The 19,760-nt window shown below is 43.0% G+C and overlaps 1 protein-coding gene across 2 annotated transcripts in view; it reads right to left on the bottom strand.

Moving 5' to 3' along the window:
• The window catches only part of DNAH9 (dynein axonemal heavy chain 9), a 1,527,051-nt gene that overhangs the window by 1,202,755 nt on the left and 304,536 nt on the right, over nucleotides 1–19,760 (bottom strand). For both annotated transcript variants that reach the window (XM_069654516.1, XM_069654515.1), the window contains exon 22: nucleotides 15,124–15,250. In XM_069654516.1, the coding sequence (XP_069510617.1) occupies nucleotides 15,124–15,250 (127 nt within the window). The remainder of the gene's footprint in view (nucleotides 1–15,123; nucleotides 15,251–19,760) is intronic.

Here is a 19,760-nt window from a genome sequence, read left to right as displayed (position 1 = left end):
GTTGCTCCTGGGCATTAGTCGTGGGGACAAAAGGGAGGATGTCTGGGGACTCCTGCACTACGATACTACGATTTGAAGGTCGGTGGCAGCAATGGGCGCAATTCCGACCAGCGGCACTTCGGATTTTCAGCTTCTCGCTAATAGCACCACCACGGCTCTTGGACAACTTGTTGACTTTCCTTGCTTCTGGGGAGCAGCACTCCGTTGAGGTGGCTCAGGCTTGGTCAGCACTGCTTCAAGGGAGTCCAAAGGATCTTTCTGGAGCTCGGGTACGACTTAAAAACAATGCACTTGATTCTGGTGTTCCTGTTCCCTGGCACTCGGTTGCTGCAGCAGCAATGGAAGTACAGCCAGCAGAGAGAGGGCTTTCAGTCGAGCTAGTCTTGGAGTCGATTGATCCCACCAACCCAAGAGGAGCAGTCGTCCGTTCCGGGCTTCTCAAGTCTATGTCGAAATAAGAGGTTTAGCACTGCAGCAGGGCTTCAACAGGCTTAAGCAACGGTCCAGGAGTTGCAACAAGCGTCTCTTCCAGTTTCTTTCTTCGGTTCCTTCGTCCAGTGGTCGACTCTGCCTTCCTTGCAAAAGACCTGGCCTTTTATGCAAGTCTCTCCCATTTATTCACAGCCTAGCTGTCACTCACAGAGCAGGGTGGCTGTCCTCAAAGGACAGCAAGCTGGCCAATCAAGTTTGGGTGCATTGCTGTAACCAAGGAGACTAAGCACGGGGAGTTTCGGACACCTCCCTTGCTTCCTGTCCTGCCAGACATGCTGGAGCAAGAGGCGGGTTTCACCAGTGAATCCCGCCAAAGACAAGGAACAAATGGACCAAACTTGGTTTAGCGTGCAGAGAAAATCTCAAGAAGGACCATTCCAACAAGAAAGGGTGAAAAAAGACGACCAGGGCCATTTTGACAAAATGGGCACCATAGGTGCTATACTGTAGCTGCGAACGCATCCCACGGTAAAAACACACAATGGTAGGAAAAAGTAAACCACTGCCACCAGCCAATTTCAGAAAAAGGGTAACATAAAAATGTTACACGAGAAGTCAGATAAAGGGGATACTAAGTAACCCCTCCAGACCTCTATGTAACAGTGTGTGCTGGGTCTACAAAAATAAAAAGATAAGTAAAGTCAATTTCAATTTACTGCTCTTGAAACCAGCAGTTAAATTTGAACCTTCACAGAAATCCAAAGGATTTCGCTGTGACACTGCACTGAGGGTGCTGTGTGTCACAGTACAAAAAGATGATGCCTATGGAGTTTGTAAGACTCCAAAACCAAAAGAGAAACGGGGTTCAAATCAATGGAAAATACATGACAGTGGGAAAAAGGTCTCGCTCTCTTCAGGATAAAAATTAAGAGTCCTAAAGTCCCGCAAAAGAGCTAGGGGTCTCTAAGGTAGAAGGAAATCAGCACATTTCTGAGGATTCTCCCTAACACACGAGCAAATCCAGCCATCCTTTATAATAACAATTTTAACAATCGACACAATTGCCCACAAACAACTATGGCATGCTGATATGCCTAAGAGTCCTTGCTGCGATGATCAGCTCTAGCCCCCCTGCAAATCCTCAAGACGGTTAGCTTTTCCCATAAGTCATCATTATTATACCCCTGCTTAATGCAAATATCACCTACGGTTCCTTGTTGCCACTCAACATTACAGCTGAAAATCCTGCAAAAATAGTTGAGAATTAATCCATCTCAATTACAATGCCTTTAAACAATAAATTGTAGACACCTGACCACTAAATAGCCCCAATCTCATTGAACTAACATGCGTAGTGGGAAGGCATCATGAAGCAAGACACAGACAACAGATTCTGAATTCAAAACAAACACTTCATCAACGTAAATGTCGGGATGGAAAACAGTGTGACTTTCCCATTTCAGGCTGGTAAATTGGTCGTCTTGTACTTGTCTTTTTTGTCAACATTTGGGGTTTATATAGGTCTACTTGTTGGAATATTTTCTTTTTTCTTATTCCAGGAACTTACATCTTAACAGATCTTTCCTACTTGGTTTTAAAAAAGTAAATGAAGGGTTCTCCACCAAAAGTGTACGATTTTCTCACAAAGAGGTCTGTTCGAACAACAGATAAATAAGGCCACAAATCAGGGTTTCCTGCTCCATCAGCTTTCTCTGCAGGTTCACACAGGTTTTGGACCTTTCAGGCAGTTGCTGCTCTTTAACTCGTAGCCACTGAATTATGTCTTGCAAAAATATTGCCAACCACTGTATATTGTTTCATGATATTTTCAAGTTGTTTTTCTGAGCTGACAATCTTTTCCGTTTGAACTACTGGTTTGCCCCCATAGGTCTAATTCAAAGTTTCAGAATTTCCAAGGAGGCCTGATTGCTCAACATTTACAGGCCGAGCAGGGTTAAAACCTTGAAGCTTTATTGTCTTAGTTGCTACTGTAGAACACTAACAATTATAGGGGGAATTTTCCTCTATGCCTGTGGAATTCCGTGTGATTCCATAGTGCTGATGGGGCAGTTCAAATAAATTTCAACCAAGCTTACAACTCAGAGTAAACTATTATTATTTACCAGAGTTATTTTCTTTGGAAGTGGGATTAGAAATTTCGGTCAGGTCCATGGAATTCACCATGGGATTCGCTTTCTGAAACTTTGTGTAGCAAAGTGGTGATTATAAAGACCATTGTTTTTTATTGTTGTACAAGACCCAGTTTCTTGGATATACTTCGAATTCTCCTTCCTCTGTCCGAATTACTCAGCATCAGATCCTTCTCTTCTTTGTTCTTTTCCCAACACTGTCTCTATTTGGTTTCTCAATGCCTTTACACGCTCTTCATAATTCCCATTTTCCTCACGCTCAAACAAATGCAGGCTTTTCAGAACATTTCTAGGCACTAGGCCCTTTCTAAGCTTCATAATGCTCCTCTTAGGTTCTTGCCATCTTTCAGACTTCTTAGCACCCCTTCTCAGACTCGGGACACCTTGTAAAATTGCTCAATACCTCCATAGGGTTCATGGCATCTTTCAAAGTTTTTGGTGGCCCATTCATGCTTTAGGCACGTTTTCAGGCTTCTTGGCACTCCTTTCTGGTTCTAGGCTTTTCGAAACATTTGCAATGCCCCTCTAGGAGTCTTTATGGTTTCAGAGACCTCGCTGCATGTTTTGAGGCACATTCTAAACGTCATGTTGCAGGTGTTTCTCTGGGATCTCAGGAGATCATTTTCAATCACCATCTCCTACTCGTGACAGCAAAGTCCTGGCAGTCAGGGACACTCTCGAGACAGCAGGTGAATGCTTTGTCCTCCTGCTTCAGACAATGGCTCACTGCCTTCCAGCTGTGATGCTCTTCTTGTACCTCTTCTCTTGAGAAATGATTGGTAATGAGCATCCTTTCCTTTTCTTCTGAATTATTCGATACTGGGAAATTTGAGTTCTGCCTTTTTTTGTGTTCCTTTCACATGACAGGGCAAGATCAGGTGATGTAAACCAGTTTGGCCATCTAGAATATTTTGTTGTTATTTTTTATAATGGCAACCACCACATGGAGCTGATATATGATAGAGGGAGATCATTAATGAAACACCAGTTCCTAGGTAACTCAGTGTTTATTTTTCTGGACTCCTTGGTGCTTCATCGTATTAGCACAATTGTTTTCATACAATGACCCTATTAAAGGCAATGTTGAAAACTAATGCAGTTAACTCATCCAAAAAGTCACCTGTTAGGACAGTTTTTCTAAAGTCCAACTGAGGGCTTCATAAAACCATACATCGGAGGAAGTACATGAATCCACTCTTACTATAAGGATATACACCCTGAGATTATTTGGTAGTGTAGACAGTGCAGCTAGGCATATTTTAGAAAGGATCGAGGACTGTAGCTCGGTACAATGAGATTGTAGCATACATATGGTCCAAAGAAACACAAACACTATGTATTGTAAAAATAAAGTGTTTATTTAAATACAAGTAGGCCAAGATAAATCTTGGGGAAGTACTATAACATCTCATATAAACACAATTATTAAAACCAACTAAATAGCTATGGGTTACAACCCAATGTATAACCTTATTTAGAGTACAATAAGCAGTCGAGGTGAGCCAAGCCTACAACACATTCAGAATGGCGATGAGTGATCCTTGGGGAGTAAAAGCAGGTAATTTTTACTTTTAGAATACAATCAGTAATTGAAGGGTAGTAGAGCGGGTCAGTCATGCAGTGACACTCAGTTACAGAATTCACTTAATAAACCAACCCAGTTAAAAGTATACACCTTGTAACAGGTTGAACACAGTTCAGCGCTAGTAAAGGAACTCGTATACTTCCTGGAGAGGCCTTAACCTACTCAATAAGTATGAACACTCCACAACTATTTTAGAATGCAATAAGAAATTCAGGGGAAGCTCAATCCAGTGGTACAAGTTTAGAATAGCAGCAACTGTGTTGGGTAAGATTCTCATAAAAAATGGTAAATCTTCCTGACCTGGGTCAACCGCAGAACGTTGTGCTTTTATACCTCTGAGTGGGATTCTTTTTCCACCCCCCACATAATCTTTTACTCTTTTTTATGGGTGTCATTCTTTGGACTCTCCATAGTGTCTTTTTAAAGTTATCCTCTTTAACAACTTTTTGGCAATAAGTGCCTGTTGTTGCTGGGTTGCCCTAGTGGCTCCCCTTTTCACTTTCTCTGACTTACCTTGAGAGAACTACAGTTCCCAAGGGTAGAAAGGATCTTTGAATCCCTTTTACATTTTATTTGGTGAAACCAGCACACCCCACGTTATGTGGAGTGCTGGGGAGATACAATGTAACCCCTTTCACATTAAAACTCTAACAATTATGTTACAGGGACAAGCCTACCTTCAATGGCTGGTGGCCGTGATAACTTGTATCAATTTGGTCCAGCTTTACTGTGGGCTGTTTTCACAGCTGCAGTAAAGGCACCTAAGGGTGCTCATTTTACCCAAATGTCCCCAGTCTTCTTGTTTTGCCATTTTAGTATTTCTTGTCCTTTTTTGGTCCTTCCCCTGACATCCAGGGTGGGAAATTCCTTTGTGCGATTTGTATCTCCAGCGGGAGTCCTCTGGACTCCCTTCCCAGACCCCAGTCTGTCTGAAGGCAGGAAGTGAGGGAGGAGTCCAAAACTCCACAGCCCTTTGTATTCCTCCTTGCCTGAAGGGGGAAAAATCCCAGTGGGGGGCTGGTTGTCCTGATCGGACAACCAGATCACCCCTTTCAGTAAAATGCAGGGAGAGAATGCAGGCGTTGTGCTATAGCTCCTGTTAAATACTGCAAACCTGGAATATGAATACAAGTGAACCATTGGAACAAAAAATGAAGAGGATGATGAAGGACAAGTGGCTGAGACGATTTCCAGTGACCAGAGAGCTTGCTGTGTTACCACAGCCTGCTGGAGCCCTTCCTTCCCATCGACCTGAGGACACTGAAAATGGTAACCCTGATCCAGATCCTACTAAGACCCCCTAGACTCAAGAAGACCTGTATTTTGAAGCATCCCAGGTTTTGCTGCAACCTTGCAGGGCTGCAATACCCCCAATACACTGGGACCTTGCGCCATTGTGCGGTGCGCAGTCTTCCGAAATTCAGAATCTCGCTGAAACTTTGTGGGCATCCTGGTGTATGTACAGAGACACAAATCGAGTCTGAAACGTCCCCTCACCAGAGTGCTGGACCTTTGTAACAATGAGAATTCAACCGCAATTTTCTGTCTTCTTCTGTGCTCCTTGAAAATGCACCAAAATCCACAGAACTGCATCCAGCTGTGAGGAAAACCTTGCCTAGAGCCTTCTTCATTGACGCCTGCTGCAAAGTCCCTTCTAAGGTCCTGTTTTCAGTCACCACGACAAGGAATCAACTGACAGGTTTTCTGGCTACAGATCCTGAAGTCCTCCTGCTGCAAAACCTTCTTCAATGCTGAGGTACTGTGTTGGCTTGGGTATGTTATTACCTTAAGTCTTTAGTGATTCCTTCAAGTGTGGGGTGTTTTCTGTGATAGGGAGGCCTCTCATCCAGTGCACCCAGTCCCACTGCTAGAATCCTGATGGGTTGTCTTCTGTGAAGCCCCTGTACCCTATTCTAACTCTAGAAGTAAAGTACTCGCCTGTTTGCCCAGTCGTCCTAAGGAACTCTGACTTTTGCTACTTAAGAACCCATCTTGACACTGCCTGTTGGACACTAGATCCTAGTGACCCTGCTTGTGCCACTGAGAACACTCATGCTCCAAGAATAAGGGAAAGACTTTTAAGGGATTGGGCCTTTTGCCTAGAAAGGAAAATACGTGTTTAAAAGTTATTTACTTGAAAAAGAGTTAATTAGTAACTGTAACTGTCAGAGTGAACAGTTACAAAAGTTTGTACTTACCTTGGATGTGTGATGCACTATTCTCAAAAGTATGGTTAACATCTTTCTTTCCTTAGAAACCGTTTTGCCATTCTAATAGAAAGTAGATGTGAAGGTATATTACTTAGCTGTGATTTGGTTGTACCTCTTCCCAAAATTAATGTGTTGGTTTCACCAGATTATTCCAGTTAGGATAATTGTACTAGTGTTCCCCAAATGGGTCTTGCTTCCCCTGCCTTGCTGCTAGCCTGTCCAGAATAAGTCTGCATTAAGTTTTACCTACCTAGAATAACTTTGAATCATTCAGTAAAGTGTAAAATTGGAGTTTGCTTTCCCTGTGCTGTTGTAAACAGACACAAGAAGAGTCTTTGGTTCTAACTGTCCCTCATACGTCATACATAAGTTACTTGTATTGCTGGGAAAAATCTAACCTGGACTCTATTGCGAGATTAAAAATGTGTATGGGTTTTACTTACCTTGAGTTAGCTGTGTGCCATCCATAAATAAGTTTCAAGCGTTACTGTTTCTCTCAATCCGTGTTTCACTGATCTCAAAAGCACCTGTAATTGATTACTACATCCTTAGGTTTTACTCGGCCATTATACTTGTGTGTTATCACAAAAGTAGTTATAGGTTTTTACTGTACCTACAATAAGTGTTCCACTATTCACAAAATGTATACTGTCCAGTTGACTGATTGTGTGATTTGTACTGAGTGTCACGGCACAACTAGTACGGTTTACTACCCTTGATTTTACTCCATTGTAATCTGAAAGTAACCATTGGTTTTTACTCGCCAAGAATAGGTGTGACTTATAATGCATATGAAAAGGTTTGACTTCCCTAGAAGTACTGTTAGGTGTTCCAAATAAGGTGAATGCTTTCATCTGTGAACCTTCAAGCGTAGTGTTGTGTTTTGATAATTATGATTACATATAATGAGTGATAGTACTTATTTACCCCTAGATTTATCTGGGCCTACTTGTAATGAAATAAATCCTTAGTGTTGCAGTGTTTCTTTGGACCATTTGTATTACAATTTCATTTTTACTGATTCTACCGCCAACTCTCCCTCCTAAAATAAGCCTAGCTGCTCAGTCTACGCTACCCTGAACTCAGGTTATACCGCCTTATACTAAGAGTGGAGTCTTGTACTGCCTCAGCTGAATGGTTTTACCAAGCCCTTAGTTGGATTTCAGAAAAACTGTTCTAACAAGCTGTTCAAGGTAAGTAAAGACCCATATACTTTTAAGAGGGGTTACAAGCAACTCAAAGACCAGTATTAACTCCAAGATTGTTTTAGATCTGTATAAAGCAGATCAGGGAAAGCAAACCCCAATGGTACTCTTTAAGAATTACAATCTGTTATTCAATGTAAGTAAACCCCAGTAGTAAGCTTTTACACTCATTCAGTTAAGAATATTAAAAGAGTATCAATACTTAAATAGTAGTGGTTTGCACCAACATTTCTTACAGTAAAATGAAAAATACTTTAAAAAGGAGCATCCAGCATATTTAAAAGGTAAGTATGCATCTTAAGACTGTTTTAGATCTGTATAAAGCAGATCAGGGAAAGCAAAACCCACTGGTACACTTTAAGAAAGAGACAATGTATTTCAAGATGGGTAAACCCGATTGGTAAGCTTTTACACTAATTCAGTTCAGAATAATAAAACAGTACCAATACTTTTTTCAGAAGGGGGGGGGCACCAAAGTAAGTAAACTCATATATATACTTTTTAGAGGCACCAACTACAACTTATACTGCAAGTATAAACTTAAGGACACTTTGTAACATTCTGTTACAGAGATACAGTTACCACACCAGTTTCTTTAGGAGGTAAGTGCTTGTACACTTGTTATACTTTTCAAGACAGAATCCTTATCTTATAAAGTCCCTCCCTAGTGTATAGCTTGAGTTTTTTCAGAGGCAGAAGAGGGACCCTAGTGGCCTCGCTGCCAGCTGTAGGCAAGTCAGGATAGGGCTCAGTGGCGGAAAGTCAGAGTTGCATAGGAGATCTTCTTAAACAAGTAAGTATTAGCTTCAGAGCTAGTTAAAAAAAAAGTTTTGGGACTTCATAGAGGACTCCCTATGTGTGTTCCAACAATAGGCATGGGCAAACTCCTAACCACACAAATCACCAACTCAGCCTCACAGGATGCACACCAGACTTAGGGTAAATATTATCCAATCCCACACAGTACCTTAGGAGAAAAGAAGAGCTTCTGGGTGGATGCCTTCAGGATGCAGCAGCACAAGAACCGGTCCCTAGATTCATGGTCTTGAGACAAAAGAACTGCTCACTGAATGGGAACTTGCACCAGCAGTCATCAGAGGAGGATTCCAGCAAGGGAGTCTTCATGGATTCACGTGGCTCTGTGAATGTGATGCCTTTTTACTGGAGCCAGATGAAGAATGAAAATCACCAGTCAGATTCTCTTCACTCTCAAGACCATGCACTCTTGTGAGGGGACTTCAGGGATTTGATTGTGTTTTCGGAAGATCCTGCAGGAGTCTACCAAAGTTTCAGGTGGAATCTGACTTCAGAGGACCATGCACTGGACACTAGCTTGAGGTCCCAAGGTATTGGCGGTTTGCAGCCCAGCAAGGTCGCAGCACATCGTGGAATGGCTCATTATGCAGGTCTTCTTGATTCTAGTGGATCGCACTAGCCTCTGGTCAGGTGTTGTCACTTTCAGGACCCCCAGGTCAATTGAAGGAACAGTAACATCAGGCTCCGGTTACACAGCAGGTTCTCCAGTCATTGGGAATCATGACAGATGTCTTTTCCTCTTCTTCTTCTTCTTCGGATCTAGCTCCAGTGGTTGACTTGTCAGCAGCTTCCAGGATTGGAGTATTCAATAGGAACTACAGCTCAACCTCTGCAAACTCTCCCTTCAATTTACAGAAAGGGGTTGTGTGGCAATCCAATCAGGACAGCCAGCCCCCACCCATTGAGAACTGGTTCCTTACAGGTAATGGAAATTACAAAGGGCTGCAGACGTGTGACTCCTCCCTCACTTACTGCCTTCCCAGTCACTTTGGAGCCAGGGTGCCAAAGACAAAAATTCAAACAAAGTCGTTCCAACCTAAAATGGCAGAAGACGACCTCAAAATTAACAAGCAAATGAGAAATGGCAAAAAAAAGAGAGTCCACCATTCTTGCAGAATGGTGGCCTTTCTGCGCATTACCGAGGCTGGTTTGACAGCTGGTGAGTAATAAAGATTGAAAGTCAGAAATGTAAAACCACTGTCACCAGTCATTCAAGTAAACTTGCAATTGTAACAACAATTTTACCAGGTAAGTAAGAAAGGGGATACATTGTATCCCCCTCCCCCAACTGTGGGGTGTGCTGGATCACTTAAGTCAATGTAAAGGGGATGTGAATCCCACTTTACTTCTTGGGAACAGTAGTTCACCGAAGAAATAATATGAACATTAAAAGGAAGCGACTGCATTTAAAATGCTGCGTGCTGCCATAGTATATTACAGTCTTTCCAAAGTTATAGGAAACTATAACTCCAATCACACACTATGGAGGGACATAAAAAGGTCACCCATAAAAAGGAGTAAAATACTAGGAGAGAGGGGGGAAAAAAAGATTCCCACTCACCTATGCACAAGTTCAAACAATTACCAAGTCCAAGGAAAGAGTTCTCGGGCTGACAGAGGTCAGGAAGATGTACCCTAGTTATGAACATTTTACCTAACACCATCCACCTTTTAGAAAGTCTAGAGACAACTATAGGCAGGGTCTCTACTAATGTTATCTGAAAAATGTCTAAAACCTACAATCCTTGTTTTTCCAAATGAGTGTCGCCATTTCGCCACCACATTATAGTCAATAGAGGAAAGATACTTTTTTCATAAGATCATACGATCATTTCTCATCACAGAAATGTAAGAGTAACATGCTAAATGATTTACTTGGGATTTTTCACATATTTGTCTGACAAAACAACAATGCTTACATCATCTGAAAAGGTGCATACACTGTTTATACAAAAGATTATGTTGTTCTGAACTGTTAAGGTTTTATTTGCCTATTTTCCAGCCAAATACATTAACGTCTAGTTAATTTTCTGATTTTTTTAAAGCATTGTTCTTGATACTGTTGTCCTCCATTTTGTATGCTGCTTGCAAGCCCTTAAAGAGGAAGTGCCATCAGCAGAGGAGAGGAAGTGCAGTCTGGACATTCATTCTCGGAGTAAAAGGGAAAGTAAAAGGCTGCATTTTGTTTAAATGTACACAAAAAAGTAGACTTACCTAATACTGCCCCACCAAAAGCAGCAGTATCAGGCATAGTAGTGCTTCTATTCATAGCAGTAATGGAACCATTACAAACTGAAATATCACTACTACCAGTAGCAATATTATTACTACCAGTACTAGCAGTAGTTGTACTGCCAGCAGAAGTAAAAAAAGCAGGAGTAGTGCTGCTATTAATAGTCATAGTAATAGTTCTACCAGTAGTACTAGCACTGCTCATGGTGGTAGTAGTGCTACCTCTGATATTGTTTACAGTACCAATACTTCTGAGGCTATCACTCTTAGTAGCAATAGTATTTGTAGTAGTGGTTGGAACGGTACTACTACAAAAACAGCAGAACTATTATGAGCTGTAATGGTAGTATTACTAACAGTATGTGTGCTTGTAGTACTAGTAGTGGGTCACTACTGGTAGTAATACAATTATTGCTTCATGTAATAGTAGTAGCATAAATAATTCTACTGCCAACAGCATCAGAATTATCACTAGTACTACCATTAGTAGTACTACTGTTAGCACTATTACTACAACTTCTACTGGTCATAATTTTAGGAGCAGAAGCACTAGGAGCAGTGGTTATAGTACTATTTCTAGTAGAAAAGAAGTAGTAATAGTTGTAGTGGTGATAACACTTCTGATATGATTACATCTGCTACTGATAATAGTACTTCTGGAAATGTTGTCAGTAGTATTATTACTGGTACAAGGTGGAGTAGCATTACTTTTACCAGTAGTAGTAGAATAACAATTACTAGCACGAATGCTGCTGCTGCTACAACTACTACTGCTAGCAGTAACATTACTTCTGTCATTATTAGTGCTGGCAATAGTGGAATTACTGTTGGTAGTACGACTGTTACTATTACTAATAGTAGTACTGACTCTACTGCTATTAGTGAGGCAGATTATGCTTCCTCTCCTCCAGTGATGTCACTTACACTTTAAGAGCTTCGAAGCGGGTCACAACATCGAGGACAAATATTGCATGACATTTTATTTAGGTTCAAATTGTGTGTTCCTTTTAAAATTATACAGCACATTTATAATGGCATAACTGTCGAAAACATGTGATGGGCCATTTCTCTTGAGAAAAATACATACAGAATATTAAAATAAATTATGTCTGCTTTTAGACTTATTTTTATTGCATTATTTTCCAAGTGTAAAAGAAATGTATTGAACTGGTTTACATGTGGTAAAGTTTGGTTGGTTATTTTCCTGCATGGAAAATGATATTAAAATACTAAATAAATGAGTAAAGAATGTTCACATACTTTGCTAGGAAATGACTAATATTATACTGAAGTATAAAAAAAAGGTAGTGCAGTGATTTCGCCACTATCAAAAACGTTTGTATGATGTATATTTAACTTACAAATAATTTCTAAAATGTTGATATACATTACATGTTTTTTCTACTGATTTCTATGGGATATAAAAGAATTTCAATGCGATTTAAAAAAAAAATACTTTCTAATACACTGTTTCAAGCAATTTAGGGTTGTTTTTATTGTAGAAAAGAAAGCAAAACCTCCCGATTAGAATGTATTTTGCAAGGATAATCCTGCACACGACTGCAGTTGACTTGCCACTAATAATGGCATAATTGGAAAGTAAATGATTTCACAGTTGTTGGTGTTGAAATTATATTTTTGGCAACCTAATCTATATATGGTACAAACAGGACCTTGCAGGTGCTGTTCGATCTAAAGCATGATTGATAAAATGTTGCAATCAGGTCATTAAAAAAATACCAAAATACAACTTTGTAGTCTAAGCCAGTGGTATTCAAACTGTGGGTCGCAACCCCCTAGGGGTCCGCGGGTGCATCCCAGGGGGGCCCTGAGAGCTCAGCATGAAAAAAGATTTTTATTTTTTTTATTTTTTAGATTGGAAGAAATGGGCAGGGGTGGCCCACATGGGCGGGCTGAAGCATGAAACTGTCTCAGGCAACAATGAAAAAGTGGCCCACAGTTGTAAATGGATATTCATTCCTTTAGTCACAGACTGGGCCTCATTACTACTATGGCGGACCAGTAACAACGGTGCTGGTAAACTACCGGCACCGTTGCTACCGTTCCGCCATAGTAAGAGTTGTGCTCGTGGGTGCTTGACAGCCCCCGCCAGGTCTGACCTCAGCTCGTCGGATGCACCGGCACCGTTATTAACGGTGCCGGTGCATCCGAGCTCCCCCTTCCCATTTGAGCCATATGGGGCTCAAATGGGAATGGGGATCTACTGGCACCTTCGAAAGGGCAATTATCATGTCCGCCTAACTCGGCATGACCTAGTAATTGCCCATTCGCGGGTGCCAGACCCGGATGCAACTCCAGTGGCAGCCGTGCCGGTTTTACCGGCACAGCTACCGCCAGAGTAGTTATGAAGCCCACTGTTTCAATAGTACCCAAAGGGGTGCTTTGTGTTAAAATGTAAGTAAATTGTGATATATTCAGCAACAATGGTCAACATTACTAACTGCATAGTGGCCCCTCACCCATTATGGAGGAGCTAAGGAGCCAGCCCAGTGAAACAGTGAGCACTCCCTCAGCTGCTTTATCCAGCTAATGGAGTGCTCCTGGGCTGGCTGAACTGTCAAAGGGAAACACTGTTTCCCTTTGACAGTTCAGTTTAGTTCCCCAGCCGCACATGCTCACTGAGCCATGCAAGTGCTGGGGCGTTTTGCTTCGCCAGCATTGCATAGCTCATTGGAAATGCTGGCTGGGGCACTGCATGTCTGTATGTCCGAGGGGGAGCTCCTGCGCCTCCTCGCACATACGGACAGAGCAGCTGGAGCAGCACCCACACACAGGCCAATGCAGAAGGTACGTTTATGTTCATTGTTTTTATTTAAACATGTGTATGGATGCGTTATGAGTGAGTGTATGGTGATGGATGCTCATGTGAATGATAGAGTGATTGCTGTATGAATGTGCAGCGCCTTGCATATACACATAATCATGTTCATTGTGTTAGGACCAGTGGGGCCCAGGGGACAGGGATGGTATCTTTTTACCGGACATCTATCATTCAAAACCCTCTGCCTTGTCCACAAGGCTTTCTGGGGCCTCGGTCCAAAATACCTTCAGCTATTCCTCCGCAAATACCTCCCCTCTCGAGCTCTTCACTCCTCTACCTCCAACTCCCTCAGGGTCAGTCGTTTATCAAAGAGCTGGGGGTAGATCTCCGTCTTCGGCTGGGGCCTCCCTCTGGAACAGCGCCCTGCCACTCTAAAACTTGAGGAGAACCATCTTTCTTCCTGCACTTATCAGACCTACCCTGTCTGCTGCCTTAAACGTAGCACTTGCAAATTGCTGGCTGCACTACCACTGTTTGTTGCCTTTATTATTTATTTATTGTTATTTATCTGTTTCTCCTCTGCTTCGCACTTTCCACTTCTCCCCCCTTCCATGCACTTTTCCCCTCACACTTGCGCGTTCTCAATGTCACTGGGCCTAGTAAGATCGCTGTTTTATTCTCCTCTGTTCCCCTCCCTTGCCTTGTCACGCTCTGAAACACTTGTGTACGAGCGCGATAGAAATAAAATATCAATGCCTGCCCCCTGGACTCCCAGCAACAATTGCAAACTGTTTGGCTATTTACCCATTTTTTGTTAAAAGTATGCTCTACAATGCAACATTTTAACCTATTATTTAAAAAAAAATTCACAGGGGGAAACCCCCCCGAACATCCCCTTAATGCCCCTCCACTTAAAAAAGATTCACCACCGCCACTTTGATGGGAGCAGGTGACGGCGCGCAATATATACTGTCCATTTGGCATTTCTGGGGGGTCCCGACCTGCCCAAATTTTGCTCAGGGGGGCCCTGGCCAAAAAAGTTTGAAGACCACTGGTCTAAGCAGACAGTAGTGAAACGTCAAATTCTTAAATCCTGGGGAAGATACAGCTAATACAGTTACACCTGCCTGACTAGAGAATTATTTATAGTATCACTTAAAATACTGTACATTACATATCAGATTAAAATTGACGAAACATAATTTCACATTTACACTCGACAGCCATCAACTAGTTAAAGCAATTACAAGTCTAATGAAGAAAGTAAAATGTACAAGTGTAGAATTTAGGCCATCTAATTGTTCATAGCTAGAGGATAACGAAAAGGATAGATGAACATGTTTTGAATAACTACTGATGATTATATATGTATATAACGTATATCCACACACACCAACCAATGCTATATTCTAGCGACTTTGCATTGATACATAATTAGTATGAGGGCAATAAATGCCATGCTGCATAAATCTATTATTTCAATGTAATGTTTGCAGCATGCATTGACACAATACGCTTTTTCCAACAGGACATTGTTTGCCCTACATCTAATTACACATGCCCTAGTGCAACACTTCTGCAATAATGCCAAGTACATACAAGCAAAGGGGAAAATAAGGCTCTCCATATTGGTATTTTCAACAAAATGTGCCCACTCTCTCGCATTCATTAAGTTATTGAGTAATGACAAAAAATCAATGTGACGACCTACCAGGTGCGGGTCAGTGCCATTAGACAGTATGTCTAATAAGTCTGCAGATGAAATAAAGTAAAACCTTGGGAAGGCCAACCTCTTGGTGTCCAAATATTCGGCAAGGGCTTTCTCACAGAGTGACAATCTGAAGAGGAAAAAGTCAAAGGCTTTTAGTGAAGTCAAGGAGGAAAAACTATTGGTAAATGCTTTGTCCAGCAGATGAAGCGTCCGAGTTTACCATTGTACTCCCATCCATACATCACATGTCTAAACAATTAGAGAAGCACCTGAGTCGGATAGTTACGAGTAAAAGGTGGGTCAAATGGCAAAACCCTTAACACAAAAAAACGAATTTAGATAATCAACCAAAATACCAATTTTCATGTTAATTTGTGTTCGTAAATTTTAGAAACCGTGTCTCGAAATGTGTGATAAGCTTCCTTGTTTAGCTTCAACTGGGGTGAGCGTCTGCTATCAAGGTTTAGCAAAAAGTCCATATTTGTCATCTGATCGTCAGAATCACTAGGCACCATTATCTGGACATCCAAAATACCATGTGATTACCACTGCATCCGCAAACATGCATCACAATGCTCAAAGATTTAAGAAAGATGAGCCAGTCCAAGCACAAGGCCGGTCTTTAGGAACTTTGCACTCCCTCGGTACTTTACATGTGAATTAGTACACCACCACCAGAAAGACTATACTAATGATCAGCAAATAATCCAGTGAAGTGCACTAGGTCCATCTACCCACCAGCAAGAAAAGCAGAAGAAACGCCTTACACAGACTATTCTGGTTCACTCCAGCTTGTAAACTTTAGTTACCCTGGTGCTTAGAGGAAAACCTGAAGTGTACCAACATGATGAATTTGTTGGTCTTTTACTCTCTCTTCCCCCAAACACATCTTCGGTTATGCAGGAAAAGGCACAGCAATATACTTTGCACATCAACAACAGAATTGGAAAATGCAGAAACCCACACTTTTGTGTGGATATTTGCATTTTGGTCATTGTTGCTTGGTGAACGCACAACGGTGTTGTTAATACAGGGGTTTACAATCTTTGGCTTTTCAAATGTGTTGGACTGGCACTTCATAACCCCTAGAGCAAGGAAATTCAATGGTGAGGGATCATGGGAGTGGTAGTCCAAAACATCTGGAGAGCCACATGTTGCAGACCCCTGGGTTAATAAAAATGGAAGATGGGTGGTGCGGGCAGCCTCTCCCACTGTAGAGCATGGGTGCTAGCATGATTTGCATCCCAGGAGAGTTGCAGCAGGAGGTGGCTGGCAGCCAAGAGCAAAGGCATTATTAGAAGCTCTCTATATGTGCAGCCTTGCATGGAAGGGAAGTTCCCCTGTGACATGTCCTGGCATGCTAAGGTAGGTGACCTCTATTTCAGCTGACCTCAGAGAGGGATATTTAAAGGTCCAGTTAGTGGAGTGCCCAGGTCTAGGGTTCTGTAGGCATGAAAGAAAAGCAGTATTTCAAGATTATATTATCTAGGGCTTCAAGAGGAAGTGGGAATTGCAATGCTGCCATGAAACATAATCAGGTGCAATTAATAACAATGTGAGTCATTTAGAAGTTTTACTTTGTCCGAGCACACATTCACGACCCATCATCCCTTGCATGGGAACAGTGGTTAGGTAGCTCATCCTTGCTAGTAAGCACAGGAACAAGACAACCTCTAGACAATTGAAGCTGTTCCTAAAAAGGATACATGAAAATAGCGTATTCAAGTCAAGCATATATTAACAGATGCCCCTCATTCCGTGTATTGGGCGACTGTCAGGTAAGAGCGGGCAGTGCCTTTTGTAGGGGGACTTGGAGGCAATAGTATGGGCAAATACAAATAAAAATACAATGATACAGTATGGTCCAATCGGATATCTGTATGCTGAATTACCTTTGCAGAAATGACAACCGCATGCTGCTGCATGGTGCTTTCGTTATCCTAAAGTACTTGAGTTTGGATTGTACCTGGTAAAAACCAGGAATCGGCCTACACTGACAGATCCCTGGTAATGGGCACCTAGACTCGTATTAAGAAAGCCTAGTTGGAAGCCCCCTGGATAGGGGGTTAATGATTGTACTTGCACAAGGTGGTCAAAATTAGGGTGGAAAAGAACAATGCAGCACACACTTGTGGGATAGGAACCTACACGATAGCAAGAACAAATGTTGTGTCGCTGCTTAGCTACCGCGTAGATGCAGGACCTGAAACCTGCCTGCCATGTTCCACCTGCAGATGCATATGTTTTCAAACGGAAGAATTCGGACTTGCCAAGTCTCCAAAGAGAAGTGTCTCTTTTAAGGCCCTCTGCTGCTTCACATTCACACTTCCGACAGGTCAGACAGGTGCTGCTTGTTCTGAAACAAATACTGTTTAACTGTCAGACATTGTTTCCTTTCTCTCAGGCATAGAATATTTCACAATCATGTCATGCTTGCTGAAACCTATCATCGTTCTAGGTTGTCAGATTTTGCAAATGTGATAAATTGCCATCTGGCAATGCTGTGAAATCCCTTGCTTTTTAAAATGTGTATTGAGGAACAAGTTATGTACGTGTAACTGTTGTTCTCCAGCATGGGGTCTGGTATGGATTCACATGCTCATGAATATTCCCCATCGTCAGGCTGGGAATCCTCGGTAATTGAATGATTGCCCTCTCCCTAAACCCCGCCTCTGGCAGCCATCTTCAGATTTGGTAGCATGTAAAGTGGCAGTAGGACCAAGAGAATAGCCGCAGAGGGCAGGCGGGAGGGTTCTCATGTGAATCCATGCCAAACCCATGCTGGAGAACAACAGTTACAGGTAAGTAACTTGTTCCTTCTCCAGCATGGGGTCTGGCATGGATTCACATGCTCATGAAAAAAAGAATACATAGCAGTACACACATGCACAACCACGGGAGGTGGCAAGGCTCAACATAAGCATCTCTTACCTCCTCACCAGGCTCACCTTCAAGCGAACAGGTTGCGCAGTACTGCTTGGTCGACTCTGGACTCCTCCCCGAAATCCCTGTCGACGCAGTAGAACTTCGTGAATGTTTGCGTCGACCTCCACGTAGCAGCCCTGCAGATGTCCAGCAGGGGCACACCAGACAGAAACGCCGTTGTAGCAGCGATCGCTCTGGTAGAGTGGGCTCTCAGATGACCAGGCAGCAGTCGTTTGCCAAACCGGTGACGGTGGGTGATACAGCCGGAAAGTCACCTGGAAATGGAAGCCTTGGAGAGGGCCTTCCCATGGTTCACATGACCAAAGTTCACAAAGGAATGCAAGGTTCTCCGGAAAACTTCAGAGCTCTAGCCACATCCAGCGAGTGCAAAGTCCTTTCAGCCGGCGAAAAAGGTGTTGGAAAGAAACACATGGAACACCAAGGGCTCGTTTAGATCAAAGTCCGATGGCACCTTGGGCATGAAGGAGCAGTGCGTCTGCAGCACCATCCTCGTCTCGTGGAAAGTCAAGTAAGGTGGTTTACAGGAGAGGGCCTGGTAGAGGTAATGGCCACGAGAAAAGCTGTTTTCCATGACAAAAATATGAGTGGTGCAGAATGCATAGGTTCGAACGGCAGTCCCGTGAGCCTAGTAAGCACCATATTGAGCTACAATGCAGGGGCCCGAGCCTTTAACGGTGGTAACCAGCGGAATAGTCCCTTGACGAATTCCTTGACCAATCGGTGCGACCACAAGGATAGTCGTCTTGGGGATCTGGTGTAGCGAGAGATAGCCGCCAGATAATCCTTGATGGAAGTATGGGCCAGCCTTGACTTGGCCAACGACAGCAAATATGGAAGTGCTTGAGGAGCCTTGATCCTCAGTGGGTCGATCTTCTGGTAACAACACCAAATAGCAAATCTCTTCCATTTAACTCTGTAGCATTTCAAAGTAGACGATGCTCTAGCCTTGGCGAGAACTTCCTTGCAGTGCACCGGGAGCTTGTAGCCACTGAATTCTAACACTGCAGGCCTTCAGTTTCAGAGACCCTAGATCGTGGTGAAGAATGGCGCCTCCTTCCCTGGCGAGAAGATCTGCGACCACTGGCAGCTTGATTGGTGGAGACGCTGACATGCGAAGGTCCGAGTACCAGATCTGCCTCAGCCACGCCAGCGCGACGAGGATCATTCTGCACCAGCACTGTTTGAGTTGACTGATGACTCAAAGTAACAACGGCAAAGGCGGCAACGCATACAGAAAGAGACCTTCCCAAGAGAATGAGAATGCGTCTCCCATGCTCACCCGCTGGGGAAACCCGCTGGCAAACCTCTGACACTTGGTGTTTGTCGCTGTCACAAACAAGTCTATGTGGGGTGTGCCACCTTTGTGGAATAGGTTCTCCAATAGGTTCTGCCGAAGTTCCCACTCGTGGCCACAGCGAAGCTCCCTACTCAGGGAGTTGGCGACCGTGTTCTTTACTCCTGCCAGATGAAAAGGGATAAGGACCATCCACTGGGCGACAGCCCAGTGCCATAAATCCTGTGCCTCTTTGGAGAGGACTAGGGACCTGGTACCCCCCTGTTTCCTGATCTAAAACATTGTGGAGGTATTGTCTGAAGACCCGCATCACCTTGCCCGTGAGGGATGGCAGGAATCATTTGCATGCCCAAAACAACGCCCGTAGCTCCATAACATTGATGTGCAATGTCTTTTC

Source organism: Ambystoma mexicanum, chromosome 3q (assembly GCF_040938575.1).
Source record: "Ambystoma mexicanum isolate Mex_15411 chromosome 3q, UKY_AmexF1_1, whole genome shotgun sequence".
NCBI lineage: Eukaryota > Metazoa > Chordata > Amphibia > Caudata > Ambystomatidae > Ambystoma > Ambystoma mexicanum.
This window is presented reverse-complemented; position numbering and strand designations above follow the sequence as displayed.